The sequence below is a fragment of the Haplochromis burtoni genome, unplaced genomic scaffold (assembly GCF_018398535.1).
Source record: "Haplochromis burtoni strain Fernald_Lab_line unplaced genomic scaffold, NCSU_Asbu1 Contig_49, whole genome shotgun sequence".
Classification (NCBI taxonomy): domain Eukaryota; kingdom Metazoa; phylum Chordata; class Actinopteri; order Cichliformes; family Cichlidae; genus Haplochromis; species Haplochromis burtoni.
Window position 1 is genome coordinate 1144095 of NW_024582410.1, and position 15600 is coordinate 1159694.

The 15600-nt window shown below is 40.3% G+C and overlaps 1 protein-coding gene across 8 annotated transcripts in view; it reads right to left on the reverse strand.

Annotated features, from left to right (window-relative positions):
- The window catches only part of magi2a (membrane associated guanylate kinase, WW and PDZ domain containing 2a), a 244159-nt gene that overhangs the window by 168886 nt on the left and 59673 nt on the right, over positions 1–15600 (reverse strand). For 7 of the 8 annotated variants that reach the window (XM_042220472.1, XM_005923552.3, XM_042220471.1 and 4 more), the window contains exon 2: positions 2822–2938. In XM_042220472.1, the coding sequence (XP_042076406.1) occupies positions 2822–2938 (117 nt within the window). Of the gene's footprint in view, positions 1–2821; positions 2939–4563; positions 11142–15600 lie in introns of those variants that run through there. The other variant, XM_042220474.1, reaches the window with a different exon arrangement.

A 15600-nucleotide genomic window follows, 5' to 3' on the forward strand; every position in this document is an offset into this window, starting at 1 on the left:
CTCTATGAGTGGTTATCAGAGAAAATGATGCTTGTATTGTAATATAAATAGGTCTCTTTTTGTTTCTCCTGCTGCATTCTGTGCAGTCAGGGAGACATAAAAGTGGTTCCAGTGATATTTGCCTGCACCTAGGCTTGAAGAATGCACCTCCATTAGGGGATTCAGGGGGGAGTTAGCCACTACACAGCTGGGTCTAAATGCACAGCTAGGCTAACAAACAGTGTGCACAGATAAGAGTTTACAGACAAACACCCTTTAATATCACAGTCCTTTAATGGACGGCTGAACATCCAGGAAACAAAAAGCAAACAGGAATCAGAATAATACTTACTAAATATTGTGTTTTCTTAGCCCTAGTACATATAACATTGTGCGATAACCTGATAAAAGAAAATGTCTTCCAGCATACAATATTTAAGACTTAGATAAGCATTCAGTTTAAAAAGCTATCCTGAACCAAGAACACCAAGTATCAATAGCTTAAAGCCCTCCAAATCTTATCTTTGATTGTCTACAGAGCACTTGGTTGCAGCTCTGTGTTCTTGTGAGGCAGTTAATGCAGCTAATTAGAGACAGAGCTGCAGTAAACATTTGATTTTAAAGAGTCGAACTTCCAGACAAGGCTGATTGCAGCTAAACTAACACTCCAGCGGCTCAATCGATCACCGCACAGATAGATATTTGGGGGATTTGGGGCTGAAAGCAAAGGGACATGGCAAACAGGGAAAGAAAATATCACATCACGTACTCACATCAGAAAGAAAATTCAGTATATTCAGCACATACCACGCTTGAAAAATACTCAGAGGGGAAACAGTTCACGCGAAGCAAGAAGCTGGATCGACCTGTCGGGATGCCCCTGTTGGCCCCCTGTTCCTCCCACCCTCTCTGCATGTGTATGAGTTCTGCTGCATTCAAGCACTAGACAATGTACGCAGCGGACTATACACAACAACCTATTAGTTTGTTACATTTTCTGCAGCTCCAGAAACCAACCACCTGCAAGAGTACTGCCTGCCCTCAGGCTTGCTCTCTGTCAGCGGGGTATGTATAAAATTGCCTGAAAATGTGGTAATATGTTGAACTTGACCTCAGCTTTAGATCTATTCAGTCCATTGCTCTTGAGCTTTTGAAAAAAACACAACAGACTGCACAGCTGCCAAAGATGTGAAAGCATTTTGAATCATTAACACAAAGTGAGAGAAGACAAACCTGTTGTTATTATATAATTGGATGTTGTGGCTTTCAGTGAGTTTTATACAAAAAAGTTTAGGGTTTAGGGTTAGGGATAACTCTCAAGGCTTCTGCAGCAGTACATTTTTCCACATTAGAATACAGTCACTAGGAATATAAAATTGCAAAAAAATCATAGCCTATATATTTTTTTAAAGTTGCAGGAAATGTAGACAGCCAAATTCATGGCAGGAAACATTTGTGCAACTGAAAATACCACAACAGTGCATATAAATGGCTCCACTCACTCCACTTGAAGGGTAAACATTGCTGCTGTCTCTAGTTGGCAACAGAATTGTTAGCAAGCTAAACAAAGTATTCAATCCATATGTATACACACACACACACACACACACACACGCACGCACAGGTATTTTGGTAAAGTGAGCTTTTCTATGTGCTCTGGTCTTTCATCCACATGTGAATGTTGTTTCAGGCCACTAAAATCAAAGCTTTTGAAAAAATACTTCAGTGTTTCGATGAGGAAAAAGAATTTTTGTCTTGCAATGTCAAAGGTGTGCACCTTTATCTCCTTTTTTTTAATGTTAAATTGTGCACATTGCTATCATCTCCAGCCTTCCGATTGGCTAACAATTCATACAGTTAGGGTTATATCACCACATGTTGCTTTTGACAGTGCTCTTAGTGTCTCTATGTGAAAATCTCCATCTTAAAAAAAATACCTGCATTTGTATGTGTGGATGTAGTCTCATATTTGTTAATCTACAACAACTGACAAATAACCTGGCATACACCTCTGAAGGAGAGCAACGTGTAAACATGGTTTGATGAGGTGCGTGGACAATCAAAAGAAAAAGAACAAAGGAATTAGGAAAAGAATGCCGCTGGTGCTAGCGGTGCTAATTTCAGCAACACTTGGAAACCAACCTGACATCATAAGTTTGCAATATTATGCACACATTATGCAATATGTCACAATTTTCAACAAAATTTACAATGTGATTTGATCACTGAACAATGTGATTATTGGCTTTAAATTGCTCTTAAATACGTCATCCTGGGCTCAAATTTTGAATAGTTTGATATTGTAAGACTAGTCTGCTTGTCATCTCATTTTTTTCTCTCTTTAATTAATTTACAGGCATGCTTAACCTTGATGTCATCAGTGACATCACTGTGGTCTGAAACCTCGTCACAAAAAGTGGGTATTTAAACACCATGTAGAGGGCAATGAAAGATGCTATTGAACAGTGTGGGACACTGGAGATCCACATGCAGACATTAGGCCTACTTACAGCTCTGTTACACAGCTGAACTGACAAGGTGGATCTATGGTTGATCTGAGGCAGCCAAAGTCATCCTATGTCAGGCAAGGTCCAATGTGGCCAAAAGAGAACTGCAGATGTGAGCCAAACACTCATTTCTGTCTTGTTTGTTGGCAACTTACCACATTCAAACTGTCACAGAGCGAACCTGGAGCTTTTACTGCCCCCTTTGAAATTGCACACTTGGCTTTATTGATGATCTACCCTTGGCAAAGCACTGAATGTAAGTGTCTCACTCAAGGAGGTGAGTGAAGGGAACAAGGATGGACAAAGGGAGGTCAGGTGAGCACAAGGTAACTCACAGGGGACGGTGCGGAGGTAGAGGTTGTCCCGGATGATCTGCTGCAGCTCGTGGTCCACTGAGCCTTTCTGGAAACGCAGGTTGAGGTAGTGGCGCAGGTCCTTGTCTATCACGCCCCCTGGAGGAACACAAAGGTCAATAATCAATAATCAAAAGCACCAAATTCAAATAAATGCAACTGCTCTAACACTGATACCAAAATTTGTTCCAGTCAATTTATAGAAGGAAAGAGCCTAATCAGCCTTTGATCAGAAATGGGGACGGCTGGATGTGTTTGTGAATTATCCAGGCAAGGAAAATTGCTTGCCTCACACGTTTTTTTTTTTCTTTTCGTGCAAACCTCAACAACAAGCAGAGGAAGATCCAAACACTGCAGCATCAAATGACCCAGAATCTCCCAAGACCACAGTAAACAATTTAAATTCGCTGAAAATCCTACAATCCAAACACTAATGAACACACTCGGCACTCACAGATCCAGCATTTGTCAAGCGCGGCCACGGATTGGCGGAGGTATTAATTGGAGCTGTGGCCAAACACGTGTGGAGATATGTCTACACATAAATCAGCCACCAACTCCCCGAGGGGCTGTTTTTACTCCCTCTTATTTGCCCTCACCTGGGTTACCTCCCCCTTCTTTTCTTTTCTCTGTGTCTCTCTAGCAATCCCAGCTCTGTAAATGGACTTAAAACCAGTGAATCCTGCTGGCTCAGCAGGACTGAGGGGGTTAAAAAGTGATCAAGGGACCACAGACAAATGGAGGTAAGGGATAAGCGGGAAGGAAGGCAAAAGCAATCCCGTGGCAGGGGTGGGGGGGTAGAAAGTAGCAAACTAAAACAAGCTTTACCTCCACCTCCTCCTTCTGCAACAAATACTCCATCTATCTACTCTGCCACACACTCGTATAATCACATTTGAAATGGAGGCAAGACAGGACGGCTAAGTGGAGGAGGGGGAATGGTCGGCTGATGTTACTTAAGGGATTCCTCACGGTGTCGCTTTAGCCAACATACTTGTCATGTTTGTTACTCCTCTGCATGAACCGAGTGGATTTGACTAACCTTCAACATCCAGTTTGAAGCGGCAACTTGGCACAGTGCCACATACCACTTAGCTGCCCCCTTCTTTCCCCCCGTGTGCTCCCGAGGCAACGACATCCACGCATGATATGTTGGAGAGCATGCATATCACCAGTGCACACATGTAGAGACGGGGGTATCCACACAATCGACTGTAAACGAGCTCAGAGGGAAGGTGGGTGAAATAGCAGCAAATATAATGAGTGGCACATTAATTCAAGAATAACCTAGTTTGGAAGTTTTCTGTCATTCTGGGGATCAATTATTCAGCACATTCTGGTTCTTCACTTCTGTGTTCTTGAACTACACACACACACACACACACACACACACACACACACACACACACACACACACACACACACACACACACACACAAATACAGCAAGATGCATAAATCCCAAACTATTTCACGCAGCGTTGCATTATAATCATGCAAACCTGAAATACAGAGACCGGCTCCATCTGAGTCTCTGTCAAAGGTGTAGAGCAGTACAACCAGCCAATTTACATTTGCATAAGAAAAGAAGGCAAGCCGGTGAATCTGCATACTGAAAAGGTGACACACACACACACACACACACACACACACACACACACACACACACACACACACACACACACACACACACAAAATCACAGAAATTAAAACATTGAATGGCACCTCTTCCACAGGCAGCGGTTGTGCATCCACTACACAGAGAGAGTCACAGTCCTCTTTCCACAGGTTTTGTGATGCAAATAATCTCCACTGGAGGTAATCTTGTGCTGTATCTCTCCCGATGGAATCCCCCCCCTCAAACAGTACTGTCCTGTCCCTCAGGTCCTCAACTCTGTCTCTGTTTGCCCAGTCCAGCAACTGCCAGTCAGCCCGCGAGCTGAATCACCTCTCTCTGCACTCCACAGAGGAGAGATGACACGGGCGAGCGCAGCAGAATGAGTGGTTGAGAAACACTGAAGCAAAGAGAGAGAGTGTGTGTGTGTGAGAGAGACGGTGGCGAAGCGGAGGGGAAGGGAAGTGTGTGATGCTGCGAGTGAGGGAGAGCGACTGTTGAAGCACAGCTTTGGCTGTGGGGACCGATCGCAATGAAATCCCTGGTTTTCCCTTCAGATTCGCAGGTCCTGCAACGCCCCCCATCTGCTGTACAGTGCACTACATGGGTTTTTATATGCCTATTAGTGAATAAAGGCAAATCTCTGCCACATCGTCTTCCTTGGCTTATAGCATCCAGATGGCTTGGAAATGACCATCTTCCACCATCAGAAACCATGTGGCGAAACTAAATAATATGCTTCAGCCAAACGCAGTGCTGTCTCACTCCCACAGAACAGTATTCCTACTAATTAATTTGCTGTTTGTTTACTCTGTGTTTAGAAACCCACAGCAATTTTTTCATTTCTGGTCACGTCATACGTGCCATCTTGGCAATGACATTTATTCTCTGTTTCAAATTGAATCTTTGTAAAGCTTTACAGCACACTGATGTTGATACTGATATAAAATCCCATATATGTAATGTTCCATTTTCTAAAACTTCCCACAATGTAAAAAAGGGTTTGGTTTTTTTAATGGTTTATCAGCAATAAGAAATGCATCTTTTTGCTCTTTGTGTTTCTTGAAGCAGAGCTGGATGTCTAGTTATGAACCAGAGACTAAACAGCAGTTTTCAATGAAAGAAGACGACGCATGAGTTCAGGAGCATGACCAGGAGTGAGCTTGTTTTTTTTTCCTTTTCCACATTCACAAGGACGTGTACTGTGAATTCATCTTTCAGGATCAGACTGTCAGGGCAGAGTTCTACAGCAATTTCCTGAAGCGTTGGAGGTTAGACACTGGTCCCAAATCACCTAAACGGTTGTGCGTGCCATCGTGCCATTACCTTGCCGCGCGCAGGGCAATAAAAAAATGTAGGAGCTTTTTGGAGCTTGCCAGATTTGACTCCCTGTGACTTCATCCTCTTCACCAAACTGAAATTCAAGTTGAAGGGTCACTGTTGTGATACAGCAGAGATCAAACACTTGCAAGTGGTCTGAATGGGACTTCCAGGCTAAAAATAGCAGCAATACTGGAAGCAGCACTGTCTAAGGATACTACCTTGAAGGGAAGACAACCCAGGTAAAGGTTTTTGAGATATTTAACTTCTATTTGAGAGCGTAGACAGCAAAGCAGGGAGAAAATTACATAAAATACAGCAGCACGTAAACTAGGTGTGAGTTTTGATTTACACGGGAAGATGTGTACTAGTTTATATTCATACAGTTTAGCTATTGTCCCTAAAGGAATCAGTCTCATTCCATTACTTGTGAAGTGGAATGGTTTTTATTATACACTATATTACCAAGTATTCAATTACTCATCCAAATCATTGGCTTCAGGTGTTCCAATCGCATGCATGGCCACAGGTGTATGAAATCAAGCACCTACTGTAGGCATGCAGACTCCTTCTACAACCATTTGTGAAAGAATGGGTCGCTCTTAGGAGCTCAGTGAATTCCAGCATTGTGGCATGATAGGATGGCACCTGCGCAACAACTCTAGTCGTGACATTGCCTCACTAGTAAATATTACACAGTCAAGTGTTAGTGGTAGCTAAGTGGAAGCGACTGGCCACTTTTTCAGGAGTTGCAAGTTGCCCACTAGTGCACAAAGCAAGGTCCATAAAGACATGGATGAGCAGGTTTGGTGTAGAAGAACATGACTGGCCTGTACAGAGTCCTGACCCTTAATCCAATAGAACACCTTTGGGGTGAATTACAGCTTAAACTGATCTCACAAATTTCCATAAACAACAAGAATCAGTTAGAGCAACCACCACAGTCTCTACTCAATACATCCCAATATGTGGCCACGGATCCAAAAATAGGTTGTGTGAGTATGTGGGCAGGCAAGAGTGCATAAGGGTGCAAATCAAGCAGCAACTCTATAGTCAATGAGGTGTATAAGGATGAAGGAGGTCTTTTAATGTGATGCAAAGTTGTTGTTTTTTTCCTGTTAAGGTGGTTCCTGACAGAGATGCCCTCATAACGTCACAAAGCTGCCAATGGGGAAAGGTGAATGATAGAGCGAGCGTAAAAACAAGAGGGCTGGAGGAAGTACAAAAAAATGACTGCAAATTGACAGTACCCGAGGAAAATCCATTCGCTGATGCATTATCAGCTTAACATGAATCAAGCATTCACGTCTATTAGGCCGTTATTGCTTCCACTTTCACCTTGAGCAAATGGCTCCATGCACGCAAGACATGAAAAAGCATCTTAGCACGATGCAAAATGAAAAGACTCCTCCGTGCAGTTGAGGGAGCACTTCTGGTGTGTTTAGAACCAAAATCAGATTTTTTTTATTACTGTTTCTAAAACAGATGGATGAAGGAAAATTGTTGTTGCTCTGCAGAAGAAGACAATTCCCTGTTTAAGCTCAGCAGGTGTCATGTAAATCCCCTGGGAGGCTGGGAGAGAGAGAAAGAGCGAACAGCCTGTGGAGAGTCAAAAAACAAGAGAGCAGCTGGTTCCTCCAGGGGATCAAGGTGTTATAAGAGTTAACTGCCTCATACCTAGGCACAAACCAGTCAAGCTCACAGAGGAGTTCTGGCTACCACTGCAAGATATTAAGGTGGAGGAAAAACTCTCAAGGACAGCAGTCTGCTCTAAAAAGATGTCCGTTTTTAAATGCATGGCATATGGCATATGCCCTTTCAGTTCATTTGCCTTCAACAATTTAAACTAGGCTTGCAATGAATTATTCATGGTTGGTTGCACTTGGCTTGCAGTTGGAAATAAGTTGTTGACAAATTCTTAATAATAATTGATTTCCTTACTCAGCTAAAACATAAACATAAGAGACGTTTGAACCACGTCTTCAGCGAAGCTACTCCTGCATCAGAGCAAAGCAGCACTTGTTTTTAAGATCAGTTTTACCCCAAGAAAGAAAAGCTCTTTTTTCTTCTAATCTAGGCTGAGTTGGAAAACTTCTTTGCTGATAAAATGGGACGTCCATTTTTAGAGACAGCCTCAAGTGGCCATTTAAGGAACTACAGTTTCCGGGACTTTCACACCAGCCTCGTATTTCAGCTCCAGAGATGGCCATTTCCTAATATTTGCATTTGTGATTGAAAAGATGTTGTCACCTCTAAAACAACCCCTTGGTCAGAAACGTCTGAGTGACTAAAGCTTGTAAAAATAAAGACAAACCACCTCACATGGTCATCTTGATGGACTAAATACACAACCGGCATATAAGGATCAATATATTGTCCATTGGCAGAGCCTATTGTCATTTCAAGACTTTTTTGCCCTTTTTGATCATTTAAGAATTCAACAAAATCTTCCACAATTGCCCAAAGACCTTTTGCACTGTCAAGAACAGCGCAGCATGGAAGATTTCATGCTGACAGTCAGTCAGCTTGGAGTGCTGTCATCACAGCTTCAATGACACTATTTATCACACGCGCTCCAAGGGCATCCGTGAGCAGGCACATATGTAGCATCATCACTCAGCGTGCACGCATGTGTTTGTGTGCGACTTGAAGTCAGAAAGAGCACCAGCAGACAGCTGTTTGGATAATCAGACTAATTAAATGATCAGGATGGGCTTAAAACCTTGCCAGTTTCACCAGACACACACTGCGCTCTGTTGATTAGTCTTCAATAGGAAAGCACGATGCCAACTCTGTGGTGAATCGCTAGAATCCATAAACGCCAACTGGCTTTCAGATGGAGCTACATGCAAGTACACACAAAAATATTATTTAAATAGTTCTGGGACGACATTTTTTGCTCCTACCACCTACATAGGTTTACATGAAATGAGAAAAAAAACTGACAACCCTCATTAATCTTTATGCCTCAATTTATATGATTTAGGGTAAAAGGAACAAAGCACTGTTTTTACAATTCGTAGCTTCTTAACCATCAGTCAAACAGCTGCTGTTATTTACAACTAATTTAATACAGAATTGGAACAAACAGTTGTCCCATGAAACAGTTGTATTCATCTTTCAAAAGATAACATAATGAACAATGTTCGAGAGTCAAGGAAATGAATGAAAGCAAGTATACGTCTGGAATATGAGCCTTCATGTTTCCTTTGTTAGAGCCGAATGAGTGGCTCCATTCAAACAGGTTTCTACTTAAGATGATTTAATGAACGCCATTCATCTAATATGAGGAGGTCTGATTCGATGACTATACAGACAAACTCTACACAGGCTTTTTTGTACAGGTGGCTGAAAGGCCTTTGGAGTCTGCTATCTTTTCAATATTAAAATAAATGAATGATATACGTTATCGTAATGAAGAAAATGATATAATGATATATTATATCGTCTGGAAGGCTTTGGGTGGATTTAAGTCTAGGACTGTTAAAAATAGCCTTTGGAAATTGAAACTCAAGTGAGGGTTTTCAGAATTCATATTTTCACTGTTTTGGTGATACCAGGCTGCCGTACATAATGTTTTGCTCTAGGAAAAAAAATCCTCTCAACACCCATTAAATGAACAAAGGTTGAAGCTGTGCGATGTTATTATAGAGTCACTAATTTTCATAAAGAGAAATTGTGCTGGATGATTAGATTTTAACTAACTCTTTATTTTATAGCCTATCGCTGATGCCTCGTTTTTTCTAAACCAACAGGGATATGGAACCGTTATCGGAAGGAACATGATAGCAGCATCAGACATGGTAACACTTAAAGATAAGTGATATTTTACGGGAGGACAAATAGTCTGCCAAGACTGAAAACCCTTATAAGATCAGTACTTTGAAAACCAATCATCAGAAATGGGAAACAAAAGTATTCCCACAGCAATTTTCTTATAAGGCATTCTGCTGAAGTCGTGTCACAAATTTGAAGTAATTGTTAAACATCTTTGGCCCAAAGAGATGTAGAGTCAGACTTTTAAGAACCTTTTTAAAGCCAAAATATATATTAAAAACAAAATACAAAATCACTGGAGGAGAGCAGATTCAATTCAGCCTTTTTTATTGGACGCCCACAGAGGTGCAGGTTCAACAAAAACAAAGAGGAAAGCAAGAAGCACCGAAAGAGAGTAGCCATTAAGCATATGCAGGTCAGAGGCTGAAAGTGACCAATGCCCCTTATATTGAGAAAAGAACTGCTGGCGCTTCCTTCTTTTCCTGTATGGCTGTCACGGTACTGGGTCGGGTGACCCAGTGTTTGAGTTTTTATGTATCTTTTGTATTCATTTGTCTTCTAGTTTAGCTCATCTAGTTAATTTCTAGGTTGCAGTTTAGTCCTTTGTTTATTAGTTGTTTCTGTCATCTCCCCCTGTACTGTCTACCTGTCATGTTTCATGTCCGTGTGGTCCTTGTTGTCAAGTTCGTGTCATGTCTATGTCTCCATGTTTCCTGTTTTATTTTGAAAGAGTCTGGTGTTCTTTGTTCATTGTATTTAGTTTCACTGCCCCTGTCCTGTCATTAGGTTCATGTGTTTCAGCTGTTCTTCCTCATGTGTTTCTACTTCCCCTGATCATCCCTGTGGGTATTTAGTCTCTGTGTTTCATTCAGTCTGTGTACCTTCCCACTGGTCAAGAATATGCCATTTGGTTTATGTTGTTTTTCACGCATCCGCACGATGAGGTTCTGTGCAGGTCATGTTCATGTCTGTTTCGTCACGCCATTTGGTTCACAGTTTCCATGCATCTGCACAGCATTCTGTTCACAGTGATCATAGTTATTCCTTTCAGTCATGTTAGGGTTTTTCCAGTTTAGGTTTCTGGTTAGTTGCGGTCTCTGTCCCTGTTATGTTTTGTCTACTCCCGTCTGTATCAGCCCAAATGAAGGCTCGCTTTCAGTTTAAGTTCACTTCCGTCTCCTCACCTGTGTTCGCACCTGGGTCCACCACAAACACCTCCGCACGGTCTGTCTCCACAGACCGTGACAGTGGCTCTTTAAATCTTGGTTGTTTCAAACTTTAGGCACCAATTATTTTCCAATTTGAGTCCAAATCTTAAAACAGTTACATACTCATCATTACCAGGTTACCAGATTACATTCCTGTTTATGGTTAATGTCAGCATATATGGTCAGAAGCAATGGCCTGTTATGACAGATTTACAGTGTGGTATATGTGCTGACATTTCTATGATGTAGACAGCTTGTACTGTCAAAATTAACCATACATCTTATCAATTAAGGGGTGAAAGAGGTGTAAAACTGTCATAGTCAACTATTAATACAAATTATGAGGTCATAAAATAGGATTTATACATAGACAAAGTATTTAGTATAAAGTATAGATGGAGTATGATAACAAATGAATAAAAAGTAGAGGGCACTCGGCCCTAATTTTTTAAAATATATTTTTATACATATTGAATATATGAAACAAACCCTTAATATATATATATTTCAGTGTGTGTGTGTGTGTATATATATATATATATATCATAATTATATGACCGTCGAGTATATGTTTTGTACAGATGTCATAAAAACCAAAACTCATGTTCTGAAAATACAGGACAAGACCCTGAAATATGGCTCCAAAGTTTCACCAAGTCCCACAGGTGATTACACAGCATGCCTTCCTTCCATTGCTTTATGCTGACCAACTTCAGCTCATCCACTGCCATGGAAATTCATTCAACCCACCAGCTGCTGACTTATATGTGAGCATTTGTGTGCGTTCCTGATGCTCAGCATCTGTCTCTTGGCAAGGAAAGCCTGGAGCCAGAAGCATAAAATTCTGGATAGATTCAGCACATTAACAGAAATGTGCATACATATTCTTGTTGTCCAGTTTATATCGCTGTGGATACATGTTTATTTTTTAAAATAAATATCCAAAACTGCTCAATTTTATCGACAGGAATCCTTTCCATTCAGTATCTTCACCCTTTAAAGGATGCAGATAATTCCTTAATGTCATTGCAGTACATGAATGAAATCGAAAGTAAAGAAAAAACGCAATTTGAAAGTGTAAGAGTTTTTTTGCTGCCATCAATACTAAAATCACTAATAGAACAAAAACTGCTGAAAGGAAGAAAATGTGCCAACACTCCTGTCATTGTAAAACAACATGACCTGCCAGAGGTTAAATAAATAAATAAATACACATGGAATAAAATAACTGTCAGACTACAACCATCATCCCACATGATCACACACTGCCTCTGCTATTTGTAGCATAATCAGTTAATTAAGTCACTCTTGTTTTAAATCAGTGATCTGATAGAAATCCTTCCTATAGCTAAATTTAAAGAGGAGAACTGGGAAAGGGTCTCTAGTAGTGGACATATATGCATGTGGATATCAGATGAACAGGTAAAAACTATTAAATAACATAACTTTTTTCCCCTCTAATCTTCTTTTATGTTTTTACATCACATCATGAGCAAACTTCCCTTCTCATAACACAAAACCACCTAGGGCTGTGCGATATGACCAAAATCTCATATCCCGATATAAGAATTCTATCGTCCGATAACGATATAAATCACAAATCTGTAAATTCTGTGAATCTCGGGCAGCTCGACTTGCGGGAAGTGTTTCCAGCTGCGCATCATGTAGCTGGAGTCGAGTGTTTTAACCGATGCATGAAACGATACATTTTTGGACATGGGTTGTAACGGCCGCTGTTTTCTTTGTGAGTATTTATTACACAGCATGCAGCGGGGAGAAGCCTGTTCTAACATTTGAGTCTAAGGTTTATTTTTTAGCACCTGGCGGCTCTTTTTTAATTCTCATCCGTAAATAATCTGCTCTTTGACGTGACGGCAGTTTCCCTCCTTCTCCACACTTTTTATCTTCCCATCCTTCTGGAAGAAGTTAATCTTGGTTTCATTTGTCCAAAGAATTTTATTTACCAGAGCCTTTTAGATGTTTACATTTTTTTAATAAACTCTAATCTTGTCTTTCAGTTCTGGAGTGTAACCAGTGGTTTGCACCTTATTGCAGAGCGTCTGTATTTCCATTCATGAAGTAATCTTTGGATTACAGACTTTGACAATGATGACAGTTTTATGCCACTTCTTAAATCTTTGCTGTCTCTCTGATTAATTTAGGTCTGTCAGCCTGATGATAGCCTCCTTCACTTGCATCAACACCCAGTTGGACCATGGAAGCCCAAACCTAATTCTGGCTTTTATGCAGACTTGTGCAAACAAACATTTTTGAACCTGCCATACAGTGAAACACATCGGACAGCTACTTATATTCATGAATGTGATTTTTGTGGTATGGCAGAGGTGAACTAAACGTTTGGCTGAGCTTCATTTAAACCTGATTTTGTGTAAAAAGGATGTGATTACACAAAGTGTTCTACTGAGCAAATTATCTGCATGCATGAATTTTATTTGATACAAACCAGGTGTGATTTTAATGTGTTGATCAGCTGCAGCATGTATGAGTAACGCCACGGCTGAATTGGCATGCAATGCGTGTTTGTGCTGTTTACGGTTAAGCCTAAAAGGTCAGTCCCAAAGGGTTTGTGATAAATAAATACTCCATAAACACTCTAGAAATGCTAGATAAATATTGCATTTACACTGATTGGAGCTGTAAATAAATACTAGTACGGAGAACCTTAAAGGTGTTTTCATTAATCATTTTTAACAGTCCTAGAAATTATAGTAAATCAATACACACTGTGGTCAGAGATCTGTAAACACAATTTAAGCTGCTATATCTCTCAATCCCACTCTTTAAAAAGAAGAGATATTTGGCAGATTAAACTGACCACATATCAATAATGCCTCTACAGGCTGCTAGATTGAGTGAAATTTGGCAGCCCACATTAACTTGACAGCCAGATTTACCCAGATTTACCACTCGCTGCTGCAAAGCACTTAAGCACTTTGTTCTGCTTCCTAGGTTTGTTTCACACCTTAAAGAGAAACTATGCCTGAAAACAACAAGCACATATCGAATGACTTTTAGGATATGGGAGCCAAACTTTACAGATATACAGCCTATCCCCATATCCTACACTTCTAGCTTACAATTTCTCAATTTGTTGTTTTTCCCTTTCACACTATTGTTGACTGAGGGCTTCCCAGAGACTAGTCCAGCCTCCCCCAGCATCTCTACTGTTACAAATAACTTTATCTTCAAGTGTTGTCTCTGGAAATCAAAACTATGAAACAGAAGAAAAGCATTCAAGTAAACCCTGTTTATTTACAAATGTTTAATGTTGATTTTCCAGTAAGTTTTAGTGGATAGGCATGAATGATCTCTTAGCCTCTTGTTTAAATTCCTGCATCTGATTCTTATCACTTAGAACTACATCAGGCCAACCTTGTAACTGCTTTAAAGTCTCCAGGAGTCTAAAAATGACTCGTGTGTGGCCAGCTTAAGATGCATTAAACAGAATAAAAACTTCAAAAGCAGTCACCAGCTGAACACAGCTCTATAATGACTTTCACATGTCACTTTTCTCTCCTTCCTTTTAGTCCTTCTCTGCTATTCTCCTGCCCTCTTCACCTTCTCCTCTTTCAGGCGATTCCTCTGTCTCCCTCCCCCTTTTCTCTCTTCTCCACTTTCTCCCAGGTTTCTATATTTGTAGAAGAAACATAATAATCCTCAAATGGTGTTGTTTATTTATTCATGAGTAAGGTCACTAGTTTCAAGAAGCAACTAAAAGTCGCCGTTTGCCTCATTAAATTGTTGAAAGTTTGTTTAAAAGGACTGAGAGAAATGTCCTGCTGTCACACATGATGAATGCTCGACGCTAAAAGGTTGCTCATTTCGACACACGGCACATTAGCCTGGAACGTGGGTAAGAGGAGATAAAGGCCATTTAAAAAGCCTATTTAAAAACAGCAAAATGTCACACTAAAATACAATTATTGCACTGGGGCAAAATGAATCTGTGTGAGAATTTGGCACCAAGTTTGGCGAACTTTTATGTGATTTTTGCCAGCGACCAGTTACACTTCAGTGATAACCTTCATTAAAAACAAGAGAAGATATTAGATTTGGTTATCCATCCATCTCTTTATTTAAAGATTTACTGTGAGTTTAATTAATTATTTATTTTTTTCCTCCTCTGTATATTCTGACTTACAAAGATGATGTACAATTTTCAGACAATAGCTGTAACTTTCTGAAAAAACTTTCTTCAGTTTATCAGCCATTATTAGCTATTTACCTAAATATAGGTACTGGCATTTATATCAGCTGACAAACAGTCAAGCTGCCCTTAAATGATATTTAGAACTGGGTGAAGTGACCTCAACTTAGTCAACTGACTGAATAGTTTATAAAGAGTAAACATGCTAAAGCCAGAGTGCTTTCAGCTCAGTAAAGATGATGTGTTTTTGGTCAAGTGTGGCATCACAAAAGTATTTATTTGACATAGGTTTTGTCATCTACAACACGCTAGCTCCACAGATTAGAGTAATAGCTTCTAATATTTGTGTTAATTAGGAAAATGTAGCTGCAAATTAGAAGCCTTTCACTGATCTTGTGGAGCTTCGAGGTTCTGATTAGTGCTGCGAAGATGAGATGAAGAAATAAAGCAGTTAGACAATTCTCCCCTTAGTGAGAGTAGCAAAGGCCTAAAAGGGAAGGGAGCAAGAAAGATCAATATTTGTTTCTTATCCGGACTTTCATTATAAAGCAGGACCCACATCGACTAATCAGTGGCGTGGTCCTCTCATAATAGACCCGTTCAAGTCTACTGAGCTATGAAAAAAGAATCAATGAAGAGAGCTAAAGAAGGGCTTAAGAAAATAGATTCATTGT